Below are 24014 nucleotides of genomic sequence, written 5' to 3'. Positions count from 1 at the left end.
TTGACCACCCACTCGTGGGGCTATAGTAGGGTGGAATGCATTGCATGTGTCTAGAGTGCCTCACTCACACCAGGCAATTAGTCAGTGCAAGTTGTTCATCTTGTCAGCAGTGGTGGATAAGGAAGAAGAAGAGACCACACTGCTTGAAACCCTCTATGGCTTCCTCTGCCTTGACTTTCCTGGAGGCCTGCTCGGCCCTGCGTCCTTGGTCGGGTCCTCTCTTATACGCTCTCCCAGCACCTGTGTCTTCCAACCTCCGTTTCAGTCTCCGGTTGGATACTTATTCGTGTGTCTAATACTCGCCATTTTGTGCTCAGTGTCTAGCAATACATGGGGACGAATGAGTAGGTGAAGGTGAGGCTCTGGCCTCCACAGACCTCATTAGGCGCGCACACTTGAAGGGACCAAGAGCACACTGGCTCGGGGCAGGTGTCCAGGACCTCAGAGCAGTGCTGGGACCTGGAGGCCAGAGCGGCTGGAGCCCAGCCTGGGGCTCTCACCCAGCTCTCCTCCAGGAGTTGTCTGGGCCACTCCCTTGCCCCAGTCTCCTCCATCTCCCCCGTCTGTAACCTCTCCTGCCCCGCTGCCCCCCCAGTCCCAGGGCTGCATCAGTGCGGACTCCGGACAGGGTCATGGGGGTCCACGTATGGGCCTTCCTGTGGTCTCAGACAGGGCCACAGCAGCCACAGTCCCTGCGGGCCTCAGAGTGAGCCTGTCTGTGGGTCAGTCACTTTGCCACGGGGATTTCCCGGCTGGTGTGGTCCACCTTGTTCCCTCAGCAGCCCCAGCATCCAGGCCCGCAGAGCCTGGTCATTCTCCCTTCCCAGAAGCTCAAGTGGGAAGCCAGGGCCAAATGTGCTGCTCCTGCAGGGGGGGATTCACTGGAGGAGGGGAAGGTGGGCTCTTTCCCCATGGCTGCCCAGCAGCTGACCTGGGCACTGCCCGTGCCTTAATCACCTTAGCACCTTGTTCAAGGGGTCGTCAGATGCCCAGCCAGACCCCAGGCCCCCACCAGCCCCTTCCTGACCAGGGCCCGCAGTCTGCACGAGGTTAACCTCAGGCTTCTTCCTGGTCATCGCTGATTCACTTTCCTGCCTCTGGCCGGATAATGGTTTGGGGTTTGGCTGGGCCCTGCTGCTGGCATGCTTGAAGACAGAGTTCCTGACCCTTCCTGCCGATGGGCACCCACTGCCTCCCAGGGCCACTTTCCCCTGGGTCTCCTACCTGCCTCCTGCCTCCGCTCAGAAATGCCTGAGCTCCGAAGTGTCTGAAGCCTCACCCAGTCGGGAAACACCCAGCTCTGCCACTTGCAGCTGAGACGAGACAGGCCGTGGCAGCCTCCCGGCTCCCCGGTACCTGCCCAGAAGGGAGCTGTGTTTAGCCCGGGCTCCACTTGGCAAGGGCAGACCAGAACCTGCTTTTTTGAGGGGCAGCCCTTTAGAGTCCACATGGTCCTTGCCGGTGTGTCCCCTCAGACACACAGGTAGACCTGGCCTGTATTCTGAAACCAGTTCTAAGGATGAGGAGAAACCTGAGGTTCAGGGAGGTTACTCGCCCCAGTCCACACCACTCAGCAGTCGGAGAGCCAAGCCAACTACCTACCTACATTCTCTTGCTCTGAATCCAAAGTAACTATCGTTCCATAGATACGACACTCCTCAAGCAGCTGCTTGCAACCTGGGGAACCCAGGAGAGGCCTGCTGAGATTCTCTGGTCTTTTTTTCTGGATGCCTCCTGAGGCTTCTGGAAAGGCAGGTGAGGGACGGGGGTGTTTTTTCTTGTTTGATTGGTTTTTTTCGTCAATCCTTGCTTTGAAGTATCCAGTCCATCCATAGCCCAGTGATTAGTTAGGGTTCTAACCTAAGCCCATGTCCATCAGAAGTCAGCGAGAACCTTCCGCTGAATGTCCCTCCTCTGCTTGGTTAAAGAATGAACATAGTTATTCAATATGCATTCTATTGGTTAATACCAAGTAAGGCCCTAGAAAAGGACACCCACAAACTCTGGTCAGAGGTTGCATTGTAATGCCTTCGTCCACTCATTCCATATTAACCTTTTGACACGCATTTATTGAACACTTACTGTATGCTGGGTACTCTTAAGCACTGGGATGCGGGGAGGGTGGCAGAACAGTTCCTGCTATAGTTCATGGCCCAGTGGGACAGACAGACAAATTAACGGACTCTCAGTCTGTGGGAGCACTGAGGAGAAAGGCACTAAGCCTGGGTGGGCCTCAGGGACCCATGTCAGGCTGGGAAGGCTTCTCAGAGGAGGTGACTTTTAAGTTGGGCCTTGAAGGAAAAACTGCAAGTAAGTTTCTTCAAAAATCTCTTCCGAGGGGCTTTTCATGAATGATGGGAAATGCTTAAGGGAATAGGATGGTAGTTGGGGGTTAAGGGTACAAAGAGGGATGACGGCGGTACCTGGGCCCTTAGTCCCTGGCCAGGTGTGTTTAGGGCCAGTCCTGGCCCTATAACCTTGGTCCCCTAAGTGCAGGGACCCAACCTTTTGAGTCAGCCCGGTCCAACGAGATTTCTGTGGTGGTGTGAATGTTCTGTTTCTGTGCCCTCCAACATGGTAGCCACACGGGTGGCTAGGGAGCCTTTGAAATGTTGCCAGTGTGACTGGATGTTGACTTTCATTTCGTTTTAATCCATTTCAGCTTAAATAGTCACCATGTCAGACAATGCCCGTCTATGTGCTTCTCACCCTGGATGGCACTGGAATCACTTAAGATGTCTTTTAAAATTTCCGATGCCTGGTGCCTGAGCCTTCCCCCTGAGATTCTGATTTTGTTGGTCTAGGGCGGGGCTTGGGTCTCAGTATGTTTTTAAACAACTCAAGTGATTTTCAGGTGAGCCAGTTGAGAACCACTGATCTGAATCTCTGTCCACCACACTCTCACGGGTGGGGAGGCCCTTGTTTCACAGGGCTGCTTGGGGTAAGTGTCTGGGCTGTGCTGGGCCTGTCGTCTCCCTGGCCTTCCCCAACACCTGTCTGCCCCTCCAGGCCACAATGGCCAGTGGGAGGATGAGGCCTTAAGGCCCTTCAGGAAGCCTGCTGGCTGTCCCCCTGCCAGCCTCACCCACTCCCCAGCCGAGGCAGGCAGCACTCATTCACCTGAGCCCTGCTAGGACGCAGCCACCTGCGCCCGCACAGCAGGGGACAGCTGGGGTCTGGGGCCAGGAGCCTGGTCCTTGCAGGCCTGGGGCCCTTGGACAGAGCCCAACCAGCCATTTTCCCAGGCTGGGCGAGGCTGGGCGGCAGCAGGGGCCACGGGCCAGGCCTGAGGTTTGGCTGGTTTCTGTCGACTTTCCCATTAGACAGATATGCCAGTGATGTGTTTGGGACGGCAATGCTGCAGGAGGTTTTGGTAACAAGACTGGAACTTGGAGAGAACCCTCCTGCCCCATGTATCCCGGAAAAAGCTTTCTGAGCTGGGGCTCACCCAGGAGCTGCTGCCTGCCCACCCCCCTTTTTGCCCCCTGCGCCCCAAAAGCACTTTTCCCCGGACTCACACGTGGCACCTTGTGCACTTCTTTTATTATTAAATATATAAGGAGCTTCCTATTTTTTTAAATAGATATTTCAATGACTTTATATAAAATAATTCAACACTTCCAAGTATAAAAACAAAATCTCACAGTGTGTGAGCCAACGTTCCCTCTCAGCTTTCTCAACGAAGGGATTCCTGTGCAGGTAGCCGGGGAGCCACCCAGAGGTTTGGGGGCCCTCCCACACCTGTGTCACCAAGCGCCCACAAAGAGCTTCAGCAATGGGTTGGTTTTGCTTTCTTGACTTTTAAAATACTATACGTTTGGGGTGGGGGAGGAATGCCTTTTTTCTGGGTTTTTTTTCCCTTTCAAATACATATTTTCTAGCAACAAATAATAAAGTCTGTGACTAGAAGTGCCCCCACAGGGCAAGTTGCCCACTGCCCTTCCTTCAGCTGACAGCAGCAGGGCAGGGGCGGCGGGAGCCAGGAGAGCCCCACTTTTGAGGGCAGGAAGAAAAGTTCATGGGCCCCGGCCCAGCAGCCAGGAAAGGTGGGAATCTCTCGGTGGAGGGCCCAGGGCTGCAGGAGAGGAGGGGCACAACAGCACAAAGGGACCAAGGGGGGTCATCAATGGCTCCCCCAACACCTACTGCCAGCTCTCAGAGCAGCGGCCATGGGCTGGCCAGGAAGCTGAGGCCCTCAAGGCAGACTTGGAAGCGGATGCCTGGTCCCTCTCCCATCCTGGCTGGCCTGGTCAGAGAGATTGGGGGGGGGGGCGTGGGCGAGAGCTGGGGGGATCACTGCCTACCTGGGTGGGGGAAGAGAGGGTGGGAAGAGGATGGGAGCTGGGTGCCGTGCTGTGATGGGGCCGGGGCCTGGTAGGGGGAAGGAGACCAGGCTGCGGGGTGGGGGTGAAGATGCCCTCCCCCAACCTCGGGATCATACCCATAATTGTGAAGGCCCAGTTTCAGTGGGAGCTCACCTTGCAGCCTCCCTCTGTGTCTGCCTCTGCCCTCCCCGCCCTCCCTCCCGCTAGTCACTTCCCTCTTGGGAATGTCAAAGTGCAAGATGCAGAAACCTGCGAACAACGGACGACCACAACGACGACACAGCCTAAAGACCAGCTCCGGCTGGCGGCCCAGGTGCTTCTCCCACCCCATCCGCCCTGGGGAGGCGAAGCCTGCGTCAGCAGAAGGTCAGGGCTTAGGGGCTCCCTCAGTCGACAGGCAAGGTGAGCTCGGGCTCTCGGCGCAGGACGCTGGCGAGAGGCTGGACGGGCGGAAGGATGGACAGACGTTCGCTCACAGGGACGGACGGGGCTGTTCAGCAGGCAGGTTCAGGATTCACAGTGCAATGGCCTCCTTCATGAGGGGAGCCTCTGTGCGGCCTCCCGGAGAAGCCCTGGCGAGCTGGAGGGAAGAGGGGGCAGACGCCAGAGCCGGCTCTTCCCCTTGGCATCGGAGCCAAGCCAGACAGGTCCTGAGGGCAGGGGTGACCTCCCCTCTCCGCCTGGCAACCCGCAGAGGGCACTTGGGCAGGCGGAGAGGGTGTCGGCCCGCTCCGGGCTGTCAGTGCCCACCCGCAGGCCCAGAGGCCTTCTCTTCCCGGCTTTCGGGCTGCACACCTTTACGGGAAATCCAGCCGACGCTGGCCCGCCCTGCAGATCTCAGGCTTCTCTCTCCGGAGACAAGTCCCTGCTTGTCGGTGTTGGGATCCCTTGGCACCAGGCGGTCCTCTGGGCACAAGGGCTCTTCCATTCCTCAGTGCCCATCCTACGCTCCCACATCCTACGGGCATCTGGGTCCCTGGCCCGGGTGTGGTGTGGAGGGGAGTGGGAGGAGGACATAGCCCCTGAGGCACAGAGGGTCCTCAGCTGGGCTTCCCAGCCTTCCTCCAGTGGATGGGAGCCTCCAGGGCCCACGATAAATATCAGCAGCGTGTGGGGGCATCCTCCAGCCCTCTCCTAGTCAGTCCAGAGTCTGAGGGTCAAGGGCGGAGGGACCCCAGCCTCGCTGCTCTGGTCTAGTCCCGGCAGCCAGGAGCTCTGTGGTGGGCAGGTCACATTCCCAGGAGAACGGCTGGGGAGGGTGCTGGTGGACCCTCCCATCGTGTCTCCTCCCGTGGAGAGACTGTCCTGTGTGCCCAGCTGTAGGGGAGAGAACGAAAGGCTGGTCAGCCGAGTGGGAGTGGAGGGAGGGGTCGCTGAGGACATGAGTGGGGGAGGCATGGCGTTCCTGTGGGCTGTCGGTGGTGCTGCAGGCAGGACTTCCTCCCGTCCTCTCCCTCGCCTCCCCAGCCGCCCCAGACACCGCAAGGGACCAGGCGGCTTTTCCTGGCAGCGGCCCAGGCCTCTGGCCAGACTGGCCTCACCTCCTACCTCCTCCTGGGGAACTAGAGACCACAGGGGGTGGTAACGGGGCCTGGTAGAGGCCTAAGCAGGGCTGGGAGAGGGGGTTGGCCACTGCCCAAGTGGCAGAGTCTGACAGGGAGAGAAGGCGGCACTTGAGTGTCCTTAGACCCCTCCTCAGGTAAGACCATCTCACTGGCCTTGGGCCAATGAACCAAGGGTGATTCTTGCTAACTCTAGCAAAGAAGCATTTCTTATTCCCACCCCTACACCATTCATCACAGAGGGTCTTCACACATGATACTCGGGACAGCAGGTCATAGGTAACGAAGAGGAAGAATCAGAGGCAGTTCCGGAACAAGGAAACTCGTATCCTGCCACTTGGCGGGCTAACCCTTAAGCCACCCAGCCTCCTTCCCGATGGGCCAAGGGACTTGCCCCCCTGCATCAGCCACGGGAGTCAGGGCCCCGCTCTCTCCAACCCCACCCCCACCCTCGTCCCTTGCCCAGCATCCTTGGAACGCTTTGTTCCCAGAGTAGAAATCCCCTGGACGCCATCCAACAGTTTGACTTTGGATCCCATGTGAAGCTCCCCTCCCTGACCATCCATAGGCCCCACTGGCGAAGTCCGTGATGGACGAGGAGGGCAGATGGGACCACAGCTTCTGGCTCCCAGCCCATTCCCATGCTCTGGAGAGGGAAGAAGGGAGAACCATAAACTGGACATGAGCCATGCTGGGTACAGCTGGGCCACAGGCCCTGCTGGGGCTAGGAGGGAAGAAGGACCAAGTGGGTGAGCTCCACTGCCCCTAGGTCCTCATTGCTTGGAGGGGAGGGGCTGGGGCCTGTGTTTTCTTTCTGAGCGTCCCTCTATCAGTCTCTCTGCCTCTGTGTTTTTCCTCTCTCTTGTCAGAATGGTAGGTAGTCTGGGGGCTGGCCCTGAATCTCCTGAGCTCCTGGGGCCTGGCCTGGACCCATTGATCTATGCAGGGTCTGGATGTGACCCCTGGCCTGGGTTCCCTCTTGAGGGGAGGAAGAGGAAAGCTCGTCAGGGCCCGAGAACAGGCAGGCAGGGAAAGCAGAGGAGGAGTGTAAAGGAGATGGGGCAGAGGGCCAAGACCGAGGGGGGGCCAGCAACCGGTCTGAGGGTGGTGCAGCACTGAGCCACGAAGGCCCCAGGGACCTCGGTCCCTCCTCTGCTTTACCAGTCCTGAGGGGGTCTGGGTCACCCTCACTGCCCTGCCCATGTCCCATCTGATCCGCTCACCCATCTTAGCCCACCCCACCAACAAGGGGGACCCCAGGGTTCCAGATGTGTGGTTTCACGCTCTTTTCTAGATAGGCTCCTCTGATTTTGAGTGTTTGTTAGGTCCCTTTTCTGTCGAGGAGTGGCCCAGACCTGTCACTGTACACATGGAAAGGTCCTAAGGCGCTCACTTGCTTTTGGCATGGGGTGGGACTGGAAGCTCGAAAGGGTTACCCCAGCTAGTCGGTCAGCCAGCCAGTCCACAAATCAGGCCATTAGCCAGCTAGCTAGTCAGTTAGCCAGTCAGCTCACCCATCAACAACCAGCCAGTTAAGCCGTTACCAGCTGGTCATTGGGTCACCGACAAAGTCACCTAGCCAGCTGGTCAGCCAGTCGGTCAGTCAGGGTCGCTTAGTTACCTGGCTAACGGGTCACCCAGGAGGCTGGTCGCTTAGAGACAGCCGGCCAGGCTCAGGTGGTTAGTCAACCCTTAAGCCAATCAGGCCACATTTATTGAGTTTTGGCAAGTACGAGAGGCCCTCCCCGTATTAGAACATGGGATGGGAGAAAATGCCCAAAAAAGTGGAAGACATAGTCCCTGCCCTCCAGGGGCTTACAGCCCTCTTAGGGATGCGGAACGGACGTGTACACCCAGAGGAAGGCCTGGAAACGTATAAAAACAACATTCAAGTAAGCGAACGTTGATAGAGTATTAACCAAATACGCCAGAGGGGAGGGGTAGGAACTGAAGAGCAAGTAGGGGGTGGCAGAGTCAATCTGGAAGCACGGGAGGTGGGGGGAGGGGCTGCCTAGAATTGGGGAGCCAGGGCTGAGGAACGAGAAGGGTCACATCTTGACCAACAACATGCATGACGACAATAGAAGGCACGGCTCAATGAGCAGGGGACACACTTGGGGGGGCTAGGAAGACAGAATGAGGGGTTAAACCAGCTCTACAGGCTCAGGCGACACGGGCAGAAACGAACAAGGTGATTCCGACAAGGACACACACAAACTCCTACACCCGGGTTAAAAAACGAAGTTATTTCCGTACGAGAGAGAAGGCCAGGCCCGACGGAGGTGAACGGGAAATGGAATTCGGGGTTTTAACAGATCACAAGCTCAACATATGACGACAGTATGATACGCAGCTGTTAAAAAACAAACAAAACCACGAATGCAATCTGAATCTTCATAGAAGAGAACTGCCCCGATCAAGGAAGGTAACAGTCACTCTGTGCTCTGAGCTGGGGGACAACATCTGGAACACTGGGTCCGGGGTTGCGTGCCCCATTTTCAGAGGGATATTGACAAACGAGTGTGTCCAAAGGAGGGTGACCCCTATGGTGAGGGGTCTGACAACCATATCATATAAGGAATGTTTGAGGGACTTGGCCACACTTAGCGGGGAGAATTCTTAAAGGGGATATGGACAGCTGACCGGAGCCACCGGAGGCCTCTCATGAGAAGCGGAGGGAGGACCATGGTGGAGGGGGGAGGGAAGCTCCTTCGAGAAAGGACTTCCTCACGGCGCTCCTGGGAGATGACAGGGAGCTTGCCTGGGACTCGGAGGACGGGCTCACCAGCGGGCTGACCCCCTGTCCGGGATGTAGAGAGACCCCTATAGGGTAGGACGCTGGCCAAATGACCTCTAAGAGCCTTTCCAAGACTAAGGGTCTATGGATCCATGAATCTAAAAGCAGGGATGTAGAAACGACCTTGGCTGGGGAGATGGGTCAAATAGGATGCAAGAGGTGGGTGTTAGGGCCAGCTGCTGGAGGAGCCTGGGAACCCAGCTAAGAATGTTGGGTTTGAAGTGGTTGGTGATGCAAATTCCCCAGGAAGGTAAAGACTTTATACAAGATTTGGTTGCTCTGGGATGGAAGGTGGCAGCAAGACTAGAAACCAAAAACAAAAATAATAACCTGATGCATGGGTAATGGAGCCTGGCCTCAGACTGGGCTGGGGGGAGGGGAATGGGGGGGGCGGAGACCTGAGGATCCTGAAAGGAGACAGTTGGCAGGATCTGGTGATGGATGGAAAAGAGAGCAGGAGGAGAGGAAGTCAAGTGTGGGCCAGCCTCGGGGGAGTTGCTGGTATCACCAAGGTTGGATGATTGGAAAAGGGGGTAACTCATTTTAAGGGGTGGAGGGAGATCCAAATCAGAGTCTTACCTTAGAAACCCCTCTACACTGGCAGTTCCACCTGTCTGTCCTCATCCTGGGTCAGGGGGCTGCAGGCAGAGCAGAGGGCTGGCATAAGACCTCAGCAGAGGCTAAGGAGTGAGGGAACCCCTTAAGTCTGTCCCCCAACCCCCCACACATGTGCTCCAGCCCTCTCAGATTTAGAAGACCCAGAACTGCCTAACCCTAAGGAGAAATCCGGAAAAATCCCAGATATCTAGGAAGAAGAAACGCCCTTCCTCCTTTCCACCTCCCCTCCTGTTCTGAGCTCCACTTCCTCAGAGCAAGTGAAAGAAAGTCTCCCCCAGATCTAGAAGAGAGACAGACGCCAAGACAGCACCCCCCCCCCCCATGCCTTCCAGAGCATCCCCACCCCCCATAAACTCTCACCTGCCCTCTGGTTTCTCCATGGGAGAATCCGCTGTCTGAGGCTCTCGGTGGCTCTGGGGACAGACGGTAAAGAGCAGGCTCACTGAGGAGCTGGGGAACGGTGTGGGGACAGTGGCCTCACCCGCAGGCAGGACTGCCCAGGGGAGTAGATGAGAGAGTTATCCAAGTCTCCCCCAGCTACCCAGATGTGGGGATGAGCCACAGGGCCAGGAGAGCTTCCTGAGGCTTCCCTGCTGGTGACGCCCCCTCGCCTCTCCCCATGCGGGCTGCTTCCTATCCCTGGGGCCCTGGGCCCAGGCTTCCACAGAACTCCCAGTGAACGCCCTGCCCCGATGCTGGCAGAGCAGCACTTTCCTCGGCCAGCTCCCCTCATGTGTGGCTTCTTTTCCCACTCTCGGCCCAAGAATATTCTCGCCTGGTCCCTTCCCGTTGACCTTATAAGCCTGGGTCTCCCGCATTTTTGAAGAAACCCTCCATTTCAACCTCCTATCTTCTGTGTTCAGTTGGGGCCCCCATCTTGGCGTCCGAAGAACCCAGGCAGAGCCCAAGTAATCCTGCGGTCTGCTTGACCTCCTCTGCCCAGGCTGTGCCGCTGTCCCCATGAGCTGCCCTCCTCTCTCGGGGGCTCTCCTTACCCGCCGTCTCCACCTGTAGAACAGGAGGCCGCCGACGGCCAGCAGGAGCAGGGTGATGCTGGGCACCAGCAGGTGGAAGGTAAACCCGCGGAGCTGAGGGTCAGAGGGTCCCTCCTGCTGCCTCTCATGGCCTGTGTCAGTCAAAGGAACGGAGTTAAAAGGGGCCGGGGCCCCGGCCGCCCCCTCACTTGCTCGTCTTCCTTCCAGCTCTGTGGGGCTCCTTCGATCCCTGGTGCTCCTTCTGCCCTCCAGCTCCCCGAGGGGCAGCACATGGCCCCAGGAGTGCCTTCTGGGAAGGTTTGGCTGTGCAGAGAGGGCTGAGGGACTCCTGAGGCCTCGTGGGGGCCGCGATGGGGTCCTGGCAGAGCTTGGCTCCTGGTGGTCTCTGGGCGGGGCAGATGGACGGTCTGTCTTCTCAGGTGTGTGACTCTGGGCCTGGCCAGTGGGTCTTGCGGGGCCCACTGTGGGCAGGGGTACGCCCGTCATGTCCTCTGGCTGCTCGCCCCTGGCTGAGTAGGACTGTGGAAAAGGTGCTGACGAGAGGTCACTGGGCCCGGCGGTCGTCTCGGCCTGGACTCTGCCTCCTCCCAGCCTGGAGGAAGAAAGCGCTGCCCCTTGGGGTACGGGAACCTCACTAGCCTCTCCGGAGGCCTCTTCTAGGGTCCAGTTAGTGCCCAATGCAGAGTCAAGAATGTCTTCCATCCCAGGGACGGGGGCCCCGACAGAGGGCCGGGGCTGAGGTGAATCTCCGACGACGGGGCTGGCCTCCACCCCTGGGAGCTCAGGGGATTCAAAGCTCTGGCAGGTGCTCCGGGGTGGTCGCTGCTTGGCACTTCGCGGGTCCAGGTCCACTGTGCGGAGGGGCTGCTCACTGGGCAAGAGGGAGCTGCCTTCTGTCCCCTCAGAGTCAGCCCAGGTCAAGCCAGCCATAGGGGCCATGGAGGGGGCAAGGGGCTGCTGAGGGGAGACAGAGGCCAGGTCACTGCTAGGGGTGGCTTTGGGGTACAGGCAGTTGCAATCAGGCTTGGTCACCACATCTGAAAGAACCACAGAGAGAGGGAGAGAGAAAGACGGGGAGGAGATAGAGTCACCAGCCTCCAGCACAGCTTTCCCAGGGGGAGGGGTGGAGAGGGGGATATGGGTCTGGGGGGTCCCTCACCCCCTAATTCAGCGCCGGGGCTGAGGAGAGGACAGGACTGGAGCCAGTGCTCAGGACACAGGCCTCAGGCAGTGAAGGTACAGACTGCAGAGAGCAAAGAGTGGGGTTTAGAGGCACAGACTGGGGGGCTGGGGGTCAGGGAAGACCAGGGAACAGCCTTTCCTGGAGCTCCAGCTGGCTGGGTGCCAAGCCAGGGTTGAGCAGCGGCCTCCAGGGCTAACACAAGTCACCCTCAAGTCCCATAGACAGTGTTGGTTGGAAAGCAGCAAGGTGGTTTCATGCACAGCCAGGGGCCACACAGCCACAGCCACGGGCGGGAACAAGCTGGGGCTGGAACGTGGCCAAGACTTGAGGCCTTGGGATTGAAGCAACGAGATTGGACTCGGCCATTGGCAGGTCGCGGGGCCTCGGCCCCTGCCTCGGGGAGCAAGGTTGAAGATAGGAGGGCACACGTGGCATGGGACGCAGAGACGAGGACACGCAGGGTACACATGTGTGCGGCTGGGCCTGCACTGGGAGCTTTTGAACGATGCTCAGACTTCAAATCCAGCCTTTTCCCTTGAGGGGACTTTTAAGGCATCCTGGGGACTTCTGGAGCCAGGGAATCCTGGTGGTTCACAGCAGGGCTCCTGGCGCAAGGGCCCTGGCTCCCAGATGGAGCCTCGCTCTCTCCACGGAACCCCCTGTACGTTCAGCCAGCCTGCAGAGCCGGTGGGGAAAGCCTCCATGCCTACAGGGCTCTCCGAGAGGGGCCCCTTTCCCCTTCCCTAATCTCACAGCCACCAGCATGATCCTTCTTGATGCCTCCACATGCAGACATATTTGGTATGCATGCACACACATGTCAGAAGAGACATGTGCCCGGGACCACCCAGAGGTACATGAAGCCACATATGTACACGAGAAAAGCACATCTGCACACAGAGGAGCACGAGTAGCAGCCAGGCTGCCTCCCCAGGGTCCCTCCGGCCTCCCTCCGGCCCCTGCTCTGTTCCCTACACCCTCCCCTGGTCCTGCGCTCGCTGGCCCGTTTGGTGCTTACCTTGGCTGGAGCACTTAGCAAAGCTGTTGTTGCAGTTCTTGCTGAAAACGTTCCAGTCCTTTTTCAGGAGATTCTTTGTTTCATTAAAGACATTCTTGATCTTTTCCAGCAACTGCAGGGGTGTCTCATAGAAAGTTCGGACACAGGCCTGGAAAGACAGCAGGGCCCCCCTTGGTGAGGATGAGCATTGGTCCATGTCTCTAGCTTGTTTGCCAAACTCCCTAGGCCTTTCTCACATCTGTCTTCTTTTTCTCTTTCATTTTCTCCCTCCACTCACCCCGATCTACGGTGGGATCACTTCTGAGACCTTGAGCTATGTCGTTTATTTGCAAATCTATTGAACACATATCTAGGTGCCAGGCATATGGCAATTACCTGGGAATCATGCAATGAACACAAAAGACATGGTCACTGGCCGAGCTGGACACCGAGTCCAGCAAGGCACTGGCCTTAGACACACCATTACAAGTGCGGTGAGTCACACGGAGAAGTGCGGAATGATCTGAGAATGTATAACAAGGGGAACTAAATGAGGGCTCAGGGGGAATTTCCCCGTGGAACCAAAGGAAAGATGATCAAGAGTCAACCAGGAAAGGAGGTGGGGTTGGAGAGAGCTGTCCGGGTGGTGGGAACAGACTGTGCAAAGGTCCTGAGGCAGGAAAGAGCCTGAAATGTCAAAAGACTGAAAGACGGCTATAGTGGTTACAGTAGTGCCACCTAAGAAGAAGGTAACAAGAGATGCAACTGAGAACGGTCAGCAAGGGCCAGGTCTGGCAGGCCCTTGATGGCCATGTTGAAAACTGTTACTTGATCCACAGACCAAAGACAAGACATCAGAGGGGTTGTTGGGGAGATGGGTGGTGGCACGATAAGACTCAAGCTTTAGAAGGGTCATCCTGCGGTGTGGAGAAGGTCACAAGGCCTTGGGTCCTTCTCTGGCATCGGTATGCCTTGGAAGGAGGGCTGAAGCTACTGCCAGTCCTGTCTGTTGAGCTGTTCTTTTCTCTTCCACTCATAGCACCCAGGCTCCCCACACTCACTGGAGCTCTGAGAAGCCTCTCGCACTCCTGTTCCTCCCACCTCTTGAGCTGCTCGTCAGTCTCCTTACCAGGCTCCCCTCCTCCACCTGATTTATAAATTCTGGCACTCCTCGGGGCTGTCCTAGACCCACCTCTTGTTTCACACCAGATGATGCCACGCACGCCCATGGCTTCATCGGTGACCTACTTGCTGATGACTTCCAAATACCCAGTTTTTCCTTACACTGAGCTGCACAGGGAAGGACTGTAAGCTTTACTAGGCTGTGAGGTCCTCGAAGCCATCTCCGAATGCCCACGGACTGTGCATAGTAGGCCCTGGAGAAATGTGGACCCGACAGATGAATGAATGAACGTAGGCATGAGAAGATCTGTGCTCGGCTCCACCACTCACCAGCTAGATGACACTGGCCAAGTGGACTGCCCAGTTTGGGCTTCTTTCCTCTTCTGTAAAGTCAGAACCACCACCCCTTCCAGCCTCCCCAGCAGGGCTGTTGTAAGAAAGAGGGACACTGGCACTCTCTCGCCTTTCTTCATAAAGCTCCATCTCCTTCATACCTCACCTCGTACTTCATGGAGAAGATAGCATCCATCAGACACAAGGTCCCACTGCCCGCCTATGACACAGAGGCAGTGCCTTCTCTCCTCAGGGACTCTGAACCCCGCAGGAGACCGGTTCCTCTAGCCTCAAAGGCTCCCTCCCTCCTCGACTCCACCCCGCTGCTTCCACACGGGATCTAGGCCGTGTGCAGGGTGGGTGGCTGGTGAAAATACAGATCCCCAGGCCCACCCACAGACCCAGTGAATTAGACTTTCTAGGGGTGCCTCCTGGGAATCTGGAATTGAAACAAGCTCCCCAAGGGATACGTGTGAACCTTAACAGTGGAACACCCCAGGTTTAATACCTTTCGGTAAAAATGGTTTGTCCCGCAATCCCACACTCCCTCTGGCGACCTCTCCCTTTTTCTGTGCCCCTGTGGATCGGAGCTCCTCCACAGCGTGGCCTCCGCTCACCCCCATCGGGCACCCGCCTCCAGCAGCAGCTGTCCGGTGACCCATCGGACACCTTCCACCCCTGTCTTGCTTGACTTCTCAACCCCCGGTGATAACGGTGACTACTCTTTCCATCTTGAGCCACTCTTCTCCGTGCACCCAGCGAAATCAGACCCCTCGTTCTCCTCCCGCCCCTCAGGCTGCTCCTTCCCCGTCGCCTGGCTTCCGAGGGCTGGGGTTCCGGGGCCCTGTGCTACTACCGTCTCCTGGCTTCACACATGACATCCTTGCTGCCTCGTCTTACGTGTGCGTCTCGCCGGTCCAACTCAAGACCCGCGTGGCCAGCTGCCCGCGCCGCATTTCCGCTCGGCTGTTTCCCAAGCATCTCGGGGGTCACGTACCCCCAACTGAGCTCCTGCTCCCCCACCGAGCCTGCTCTGCCTGCTGATCTCCCCCATGTCAGAAGTTCAGCGGCTCATGGGAACGTCTGTGTGCTCCAGACACAAGCGTCCTGGAGCCGTCCCTTCCCTCCGCTGCTCCACCAAGTCCTGCCGGTCCTTCCTCCAAACTGGTTCCTAGAGCACAGCCACTTGCTCCCTTTGCAGCACCCTAGTCCAAGCCTCTAGGATCTCCTGACCCTACTTGCGCCCCCTGCTGGCCTCCCAGCCTCCATTCCTGCCCCCCCCCACCCCCCCCCCCCCGCCCCCCGCCCCCCGCAGTTCACGCTCCGCGGGGCTACCAAACCCGTCTCACGGTTAAGTTCCATTAGGTCACTGCCCTGTTCACCAGGGCGTCCCTCACACTTCAGACAACATCCCACGTCTTTAAGAACCCCGGTGCACCCCCGCTGGCTTCGGCCTCCTCCCCTCTCTCTGTCTCTTCCAAGTCTTGGCCCTGGTGACCACCTTTTGGGCTCCTGAACGTGCATGTAGCCCCCCTCAGGGCTTTGTGCGTAGCCTTCCCTGTTCTGGAATGCTCTGACCAGCCTCACTGCTTCCTAACTCTTACTCCTCTTTGGAGCTCAAATGAATATTCTCTTACTTGGGAGCCTCCTCCTTCCCTTCTTTCCCACCCCCCCCTTTTCAAATGAGAGTGCCATTTGTCTCTCAGAGCCTTGTCACTGCCACCTTCTGTCCCCCATATTTTACTCATGTGTTATGTGAACTGTCTCACCCCCGCCCCAAATGTAAGCTCTCTGCGCGCGGGTTTCTGGCTGGTTTGATCCGAGCTGTTTCGTAGCGTCCAGACCAGTACCTGGCACACAGTAGGCACTCAGTAACTATTTGTTGAACGAACGAATAGTCCTCAAGCTTCGTAATGCTACTTATTTGTGTCATTGTTTGTTTAATGGTTGCCAGCCTCCCCTAACCAGAAGCCCTGTGAGGGTGGCAGCCACGCCGTTCTTGCTCACGGTGACATCGATGACATCGTCATCGCCTAGCACTGTGTCTCCTGCCTGGCAAGTCCTTAGCAGAGGTGCGCGGGGTGAATCCGTGAATGAGAGCATGAGTGAACAATGACATGGCGTGGGGGGCGGGGTGAGGCATGGGAACACACTCTGTGTGTAGGGGCAGGCATGGGATCCCCCAAAGCCACCCTCCGCTCTCACTCCCTGCTCCCAGCTCCAGAACATTCCTACCTTGTCCTGCTCGTCATAGTCCTTGGTGAAGCAGCTCTTCAGCCTCAGAGAGAGTTCCTGGAGCTTCACGATGACAATGGCGTTGCGAGTATTGTCTTTGAAGCGCATGGTGTCTTCCATTATGTCTTGTACCAGGAGAAACGCCTTCTTCAGGTAGCACACGGGATCTTTCTGAAAAACGAGAACCTGGAGTTTATGGTCTGGCTAATGTGGTCTGGGAACCCAGGCTCTGTGACAGGTGCCCACATCCCCGGCGGTCGGAGGGCTGCAGCCTGCCTTAAGCCTGCCCCTGAGGGGGGTGCCGTGCCCCTCCAGTAAGAAGGGGGGCGCTGACCCCAGCTGCTCTTTCACGCTCTCTGTCTCTGGGATCTGGAACTGCTGGGAATTGGGGTAGACGGAAAGACATGGGGGTTCCGATCAGAGACATCCTCAGATTTCTGGAAGATGAGGCTTTAATCAGAACGGGGGCGCATGGGTAGGGTGGGTTCTGGGGAACTGCTCTCTATCTCTGTCTCTCTTTTGCCTTACCACGTGGCTCCTTCTAATCCTCCAAGCCACAGGGGAACTAAAGACCACCTGAGGGTCCAAAGAATAACCTCAGTGTTTTGTCGCCCTGAGAGATGGTGGTTACCTCAACGGAGCATTCGCTCTGTATTCCTAGTACCCAGTCCCGCCGTTCCCTGGTGAAGGAAACTTGCTATGCTTGTTAGGGTGTGAGCGAGTGAGTGAAATATTGAGGTTATTCTTTGGGCCGTGAGGTGGTCTCCAGTTCTCACAGACGTGTGTAGGGGTCAGGTGTGCAAATGCTCAGAGATGGGAGCAACTTCCGGGCACGTCGCGGTGATATTGTATGAGGCACAAATACAAGCGGGTGTGGAATAAGGGGTGGGGTGGGGGCAGTTGAAAAGGCCTCACAGGCACAGGAAGAGCTTGTGCAAAGGCTGGGAGGCAGGGAGGGGCAGGCAACGGGGGGTGGGGGTGGGCGGGACTGTGCGTGGTAACCCCAAGCTGACCAACCTGGGCTTTCTCCTGGAACGAGGGGGGGCCCTGCCAGGTTTGGGAGAGAGAAATGAAGGTAATGGGTTGGAGTTCCGAGAGCTCCCCCTACTGGCGGGATGATAGGTGCCTTAGAAGCAGGGAGGCTCTTGAAACTGTCCAAGCAACTGATTGGGTGAGGCTGGGGCAGAACCCAAGCTGCTGGGAGGCCCAACCAGCAGCCCTTGGTGGCTGGCTGGGTGTGGGGTAGGAGGCAGAGGGAAAGGGCTGGACCGACTCCCTGGCTGCTGCTCTGTCTGTTGGATGGAAATGACATCCTTAAGCAAAACATGTGACCCAGAAGTCATATTGGTTTGCCTTAGGCTCTTAAAGCCAGCCTGCCTGGGTTCAAATCAGGGCCTCCACCACTTAGTAGCTATGCTCCCTTCACCTCCCTGAGGACAATAACCAAGATTAGCATATCACATAGTTGTACCGTCAGGATTAAATTAGAAAGTGCCTGGCACATAGTTAAGACCTTGATAGGTGCCAGGGCCAAGAGAAGGGCGCAGCAGGGGACTCGAGGACCTTGCTCAGCCCTGGACCCTGACACCCCAGGATGGAGCACCAGCGATCCTCCCACCCTCACCCTGCCCGGTTATAGGATTTCTCCTCCTTTCACGCTCCCACATGTATCCACCTTGGGGAGCACATAGACGGCCGGCCCATGGGCCTTGTAAATAACCATAACTCACCAGCTGTTCCTGGTCTACAAACTCATAGGCGATCTGGCAGGAAGTCTCCATCTGACTATCGATCTGTAAGAGAGAGCAGGCCAGTGGCGTCAGGGTATCTGCAGCTCGACCGAGGCTGCCTAAGAATGAGAACTAGAGTTTCTGGGTGGACCAGGTTTTGATCCTCCTCAAACTCCCCACCAACCATACTGGGAAAGACAGAGCCAAGGGAAAGACTCGTGCCTCCCACATGCCCAGGATGGGCTGTAGAAGACCAAGAAGTCTCCTTCTTCCACCTCCCACTCCATGAAATCCGACAAAGAGCTGCTAGTTACAAGGAAGAACTATCTAAGAGGATACAGGGCATAATCTTCCGTGAAGGGTAGTGAGCTCCCTATCGTGGCAGGAATTTGAGCATAGGCTAGACAAGCTCTGGGGATTCAGGATCTATAGGGGCTGGGGTGAGACGTCCTTAAAGGCCTCCTCGGGCCCCAGAGCAGTGTTCTGTGATTCCAAGCCTCAGAGAATGCTGTGGCTCTTGGTCTAGCTGGGACAGTTGCAGCAGCTACAAGAGGGAAAGTGTGGAGGTAGGAGAGGTAGCAGGCCCAGCCTATAGGCCCCAAGCTCAGGGTCCTGGAGCTGGCCTCAGCCAGCGGTGCTCTACCCTGCCTGGCTGGCCAGAGGAATGGTAAACTGTCTTCTGAGCAGGACAGCGGCCATGATGGTAACCTCATTCTGCCTGGCTGAACCACATTTGGAATTGTTGACCTCTCTGCCAGCCCGATTAGAATAAGGCACGGGGTCCTCCATGGCGGCCTGGGTGAGCAGTCCTTCCCAGCCCTAGGGCTCACGCAAAAGCCAGGAAAGGGAGGGTGGAGGGGTGGGAGTGAGGCAGGAGCCTCCTCTCCAGATCTGGCGGTGGCCCTGGTGCCAGGTTGGCAGCATGTGTGGGAGTCCAGGAGTTAGAATCAACATCTGGACGTAGCAGGCCGACCGGGCGGGCTTCCCGGAGGAAGCATCTCACTGAGGGAAAGCAGGCCTCACCAGCCTCTTCTGAGTCCAAGGTTGACCTTCCAGGCAATCATTAACCCAGGCAACCGGCTGGAAGCCCACCCTGTCCACTGTCTGCAGCGGAGTCACCGAGGGCTCAGGGTTGGGTGTGGGTCAGAGGCCCTGACCCCGAGAAGGTCCATGAGGAGAGCATCAGTGGAGCCATGAATCAGGGCCTGCACAGCCGTACTTCTCCGCCTGCAACCCTTGCCTTGGACCCTGCTCCCTGGCTCCTGCCTCAGTTTCCCCAGCGGGGAGAAGGTGGATAGGCACGGCCGCACACTCACCAGCTCCTGGAGGAGCTGCAGGTGTCCGTTCCCAATCATGTGGCTACAGCGCTCTGACACCTCCTCGGTAATGCTCCCGCTCGCCAGGAGACAGACCAGCAGCAGCAGGGGCTTCAGCCATGTCTGTAATAGAGAGTGCCTCATTACTCCCAGCTCTCCATCTCCCTAGGAGCCCCCATGCCCTGCCGGGAGAGGAAAAACAAGGATCTCATCCCTACAATGCTCCAGGCTCTGCCCCTTGCGCCAGGATGCAGCGTATCCCAAATCCAGCAAGACCGGCGTGCACAGTCTTGCTCTCCCTTGATAACTCCCCACATGTCATCTCCTCCTAGAAGCTTTCCCAGATTCACGTAGGCCAAGCCTGACTACGCACTGAGCATTTCACGACGACATGGGAAGTGTTCCTACCAGTCTAAATTTCAATTACACAGGAAAGTCCTTGAGTGCAGGACTTGCATCTGCTCACTGTTGTGTCCCTGCAACATCAAACACGAGCCAGACATCTTGCGGGCTGCCCGATCCTCTCAAGTTCATGTTCACGCACCCACTTCCAGACTTCAAGCCAGAGACGTTTTCCCTGGGCCCAGCCCTTCCTCCCACCTGATTCCACACAGGTCTGGCTCTGTTACTGGAAAAACCAGGGCCCCAAACTCAGTTTCACTGGGAACTTATCCCATGCTGGAGACTTTTTTGGAGCCCTGGGTGTGTGTGTCAAAAGGAGTCCAACTGCTTAATCAGAGGCAGCAGTGCCAGCCCTAGGCCATCCCTGCCTATCGGAGCCCCATCAGGCTCTGCGTCCAGCCAGCCAGCTCTTATCATGACCAGGAAGTTCTCTGAGATCTCGCCCTCCTTCAGCTTCCACCTGGCCCGGGAGCTCTCGCCCTCAGAGTGACGGGACTGGCCCCTGACACCCCATCATTCCCCTTCCTTCTTCTCTCCCTCCTCCTCACCGAGGTCCCCTCCACCCTCTCCCTGGCCCAGGTCTCCCCTTCTCCAGCCGGAGGCAGAGGGACTCTCGAGCCTTCTTTCCCCGGCTCAAGGTTGCCTCCTAGCAGCTGATGTCCCCACATTCAGGGAAACGCTGTCAGGGTGGGGTGAGAGCTGGCACCTTCCTGGGCTCTGGGCTCTGTCTCTAACCCAGATGATGAGACAAATACTGCAAATAAACAGCACATTGGAAAAACAAGGAGGCTCTGAAATCGGCCTGCACAACATGCTGATTTACATATAACTAAAAGCCCCAAATGTGTGTTAGCTCCTACCAGGGAGGAGACGCCCTGGCTGGGCCACCAGGGAGGGTGCAGGGAGGAGTGGCCTCAGTGAGGCCTTGGAAAATGGGGAGAACTTGATGGCAGAGAGAGGGAAGGGGAGGTCTGGAGGGAAGAGGCATGGGATGGCCCAATGCCATTCAGGAAAGGGGTCTGGGGAGGGTCCTGGCCTGATGGTGGGTGGGGGGGAGGAAGAGTGGAGAAGAGGGACGACCATCATGCGGGGACCTCTGGCTCTGTTGGGCAGTTGAAGAGGTAGCCCTGGATAGGAACGGCTGCCCAGGCCCTCCGGAACTTTAAGTTAGGGACCCATTGGAAACGGGGCCATGCAGAAGGTATGTCTCTGTTTGCTGCCACTGAGGCTCTGAGCCCCCAGTTTTAGACAGTATGGAGGAAAGAGTCCACGGGAAAGGGGATACTCAGGAAGACAACCTTGCCACAGGTGCTTCAAGGTGTCGATGTGTGAGGACAGCTTCACCCCAAGGGCTGCCCGGCTTTCAGAGCTCTTTCAGGCATTGGTGTGGGGAAAATGCAGCCACCACATGGGAAGCTGACTTCGAGGGTGGCCAAAAAGGACCCCCACCCCTGCCCCTGGGGTCCCAGTTTTGCCTCAGAGGAGAAGCTGAATGGGCACCCAAGGGTTAACACTCTGGTTCTGCACGCCTGTGGCTGGGCTGGCTCTTCTCCCCCTCTGTTCTTCCTCCCACCCCTCGGCCTCAGCCTCTGGGACAGCCACGAAAGCACCCCTACCCAAGGCCACAGACATCTCAGCCCGCCGTCCAGCCTCACCTGTCCCTTCCTCCTCATCAACAAGAGCCCTGGAGGGACCTCAGCAGGACCAGCGGGACCGGACCTCCGGCTGCTCCTGCCTAAACCCAGCCCCTGTTCTCCCCACCTTTGCTTTCCTCATGGTCTCCCTCTAGCCCTTATCTTTGCCTTGTTGCCTATCAGCTCCCCCTCCTCGATTTCCCCTCCCAGCCCTGTCTCCTCTCTCTCAGCTGGGTTCTTCCTCCCCTGGGGATCTACCGGCTCTTCTCCTTCCATCTCAACCCCACCTGCAATCCCCTTCCATTCCCCTCCAAATACCTGTCTGCTTCTCTCCCAGCCAAGTTTCTCCTCCCATTCTGCTCTAGGGCTGCTAAGAAGTGAACCTACTGGTTGACTACCCTACTGTTCATTGATAGTGCCACCCTGCACTTTCTAGGAGCCGCCCCAGCTAGTGCCTGCAGCTGGGTCCGGACCTTCCCCCATGCAGCCCTAAGCAGCCCCTAGCGCACCCACCAAACCCTTCTTCCATCTTCCTCTGCCACTGCTAAGCCCAGGATCTCCCCAGCTGACTGAACCAGATTTTGCAATAAAAAGATTCAGAACTAGTCCCAGGCAGCTCTGGAGTCCCGTGCCCTGCAAAACAGACTTGATCCAGCCACCCAAGTCCCCAGTAGATCCTGCCCTCCTGCTGGAACAAGTAGAGGCTTGCCCGGTTCCTTCCTTCTGCCAGCAGGTTCCTGGGCACAGGCCCTGGCATTCTGTAAGCTGGATGACCCCTGAACTTCTCCCACCCAGAAGCGCCCACTCCCCAGCAGGGCCTGGAAGCCTGTGTGGGGCCCACGGGGAAGGTGCCCACTGGGAAGAAGCCACACTCAGCGCACAGCCACTGCACCGGTCTCTTGGCGGTGTCGAGTCAGGAGAGAGAGAGGCAGGGGCTCCCACAGAGCTGGCACAGAGCCTCTGCCCGTGGCTTAGGACCCCTCTCTCCTGCCAGCGGATGCCTCAGTGTGCGCCTCCGTGCAATGGGGTGAGCAGCCTCCCCTTCCCAGGGAAGTACCGCAGCCCCAGGAGCAGCTGCAGGGCGCCTCAGGCGGCCGGCACGCAAAGATGGGAAGGACACCGGAGCCCGCGGTCTCCGCGGGGGAGTGTCGCCGGCCGGCGCGCCGGGGCAGTCGGTTCCGAGGAGCCGCGCCGCCCGCTCCCGCCGCAGCCCTGCCGGCCCCCCGCCGCCCCGCGGCCGCCGCTTACCGTGGGAGGGCAGCGCCCGGCGGCGCCCCGCGCGGTCATACGGGCAGCTGGGTCCCGGCCGGGCGCGTCGGCCGCCCTCGCTCGCTCGCTCGCTCGCTGGCCGCCGCAGAGCCCGCGCCCCGGCCAAGAGCCGCGCTGCCGTCCCGGGGGTGCGGAGAGCGGGCGGCGGCGCCGAGAGCACCCAGGCAACTTTCACTTTCCACCAGCCGGGCTCCACTGGCCAGCTCCTCGGCACAGCCTTTTAAGCAGACTTGTGGGGCATGTGGTTTATGGGAAATCACCTTGGATAGGCGCCAAACACACAGACACACATACACACACACACACACAGACACACACCCGCGCGCGCGGGCGCGCGCGCGCGCACTGCCACAGAACCCAGACACAGACACACTCCAGAGCCCCACTGATCCGCCTCCCCTCCCCCGCCCCTGGGGCTGGTCTTCCCCGTGGTCCTCCCAGTCGCCCTGTTTTCTGTGCTCGGCTCCGGAGCCCTCCGCAGAGTAACACGGGCTCCACCGCCTCCCGTCGTTCTGCGCGCCCGTTCGGACCGAGCCTTTCCTTTTCTTTCCTTCCGCGCTCTCCAGGCAGATCCGGTGCTCTCTCTCTCTCTTTCTAATATTCCTCTCGAGGGACTTTCCCTCCAGGCCTGAAAATTCCCAAATCTGAGCAGGAAATGGGCTGAGAGCAGGGGCAAACACTGGAGCCTGGGGCCTCCCCGGGCTGCGCACGCGGCAGCACCTGGTGGCGCTTGAGTCAGCGGTTCACAGCGGCCCCCTTCTTCCCGGGCAGCTCGCCCAGCCTCGGCTCTCTCATTCCGGGGGCACGGTACAGGCGGGGAGGCTAGCTACCTGGCCGGGAGGGAAGGGACTGTGTTCCGTGGCACAGAGCCGGGAGGCTCCGCTCAGTGCCAGGAGACACTCCGGGCACTTGACCTGCCGGTGATGTAAATGCTGGCTGATACCTGCGCTCCTTCCTGACCGCCAAAACGTGGGGTGATGGGCACCTGGGCCCTAGATTTCCGTTGATGCTTTTGGAAATGCATTTTTCCGAGATCCTTAATCACATTTTGTCTCTCCATGAGAGCGAATCTCAATGAAGCCTAATAGGATGAGCCTATTAATTATAATGCCAACCTCAGGCTTTTTTTCTTTCTTCCATTCATTATGATTCAATGTTTCAATCCCTCTGGGAGGCCACCCACCCTCACCCCCTGGGAAGGACATGATATGTGGCCTGGTCCCAAAGGGGCATCTTTTGTCCCTTGCTCCAGCCCCAAGCAGTAATTTTACACCCTCATGCCCTTGCTCACACTGGTCCCTCTGCTTGGAATGTTCCTCTCCCCCCTTGTCTTCAAGGCAAACTCCTCATCCTTCAAAAGTGAAATAATACCACATCTTCCGCCAGCAAAGCCTTCTTTGACTCCCCAGGCAGATCAGTGGTTCCTATTTCTGTATTCCCACCGGACCTGGCTCCTTCCTTCATGGTGGCCCTGATAAGTTGTTATTCATTCATTC

The 24014-nt window shown here is 57.9% G+C and overlaps 1 protein-coding gene across 2 annotated transcripts; it reads right to left on the bottom strand.

The window, feature by feature from the left end:
- Window positions 1–3524: 3524 nt before the first annotated feature.
- CSF1 (colony stimulating factor 1) lies at window positions 3525–22778 on the bottom strand. Of its 2 annotated transcripts, none has more exons than XM_045801559.2 (9): window positions 22498–22778; window positions 19214–19336; window positions 17898–17960; window positions 16168–16338; window positions 12499–12646; window positions 10298–11334; window positions 9663–9715; window positions 9264–9322; window positions 3525–5642 (listed from the first exon to the last, which is right to left on the bottom strand). In XM_045801559.2, exons 1-8 carry the CDS (start codon window positions 22534–22536, stop codon window positions 9277–9279), a joined length of 1680 nt encoding a protein of 559 aa, XP_045657515.1. In that variant the 5' UTR covers window positions 22537–22778; the 3' UTR covers window positions 3525–5642; window positions 9264–9276. The 2 variants fall into 2 exon arrangements, with proteins under 2 accessions (XP_045657515.1, XP_045657516.1); XM_045801560.2 differs by having other exon boundaries at window positions 10298–10428; window positions 22498–22701.
- Window positions 22779–24014: the final 1236 nt, after the last annotated feature.

This window comes from Ursus americanus, chromosome 12 (assembly GCF_024610735.1).
Source record: "Ursus americanus isolate L20-20 chromosome 12, mUrsAme1.1.p, whole genome shotgun sequence".
Taxonomy (NCBI): domain Eukaryota; kingdom Metazoa; phylum Chordata; class Mammalia; order Carnivora; family Ursidae; genus Ursus; species Ursus americanus.
The sequence above is the reverse complement of the archived record's forward strand: the minus strand, read 5'-3'. Positions and strand labels throughout refer to the sequence as shown.

Bases quoted from the DNA above. Each gene is read 5' to 3' on its own strand.
- CSF1 (XM_045801559.2), bottom strand. From the start codon at position 22,536: ATGACCGCGCGGGGCGCCGCCGGGCGCTGCCCTCCCACG. The intron at 19,337-22,497 runs GTAAGCGGCGGC...TCTCTATTACAG, and splicing joins CCGGGCGCTGCCCTCCCACG to ACATGGCTGAAGCCCCTGCT. The intron at 12,647-16,167 runs GTAGGAATGTTC...CTGTCTTTCCAG, and splicing joins ACTATGACGAGCAGGACAAG to GCCTGTGTCCGAACTTTCTA.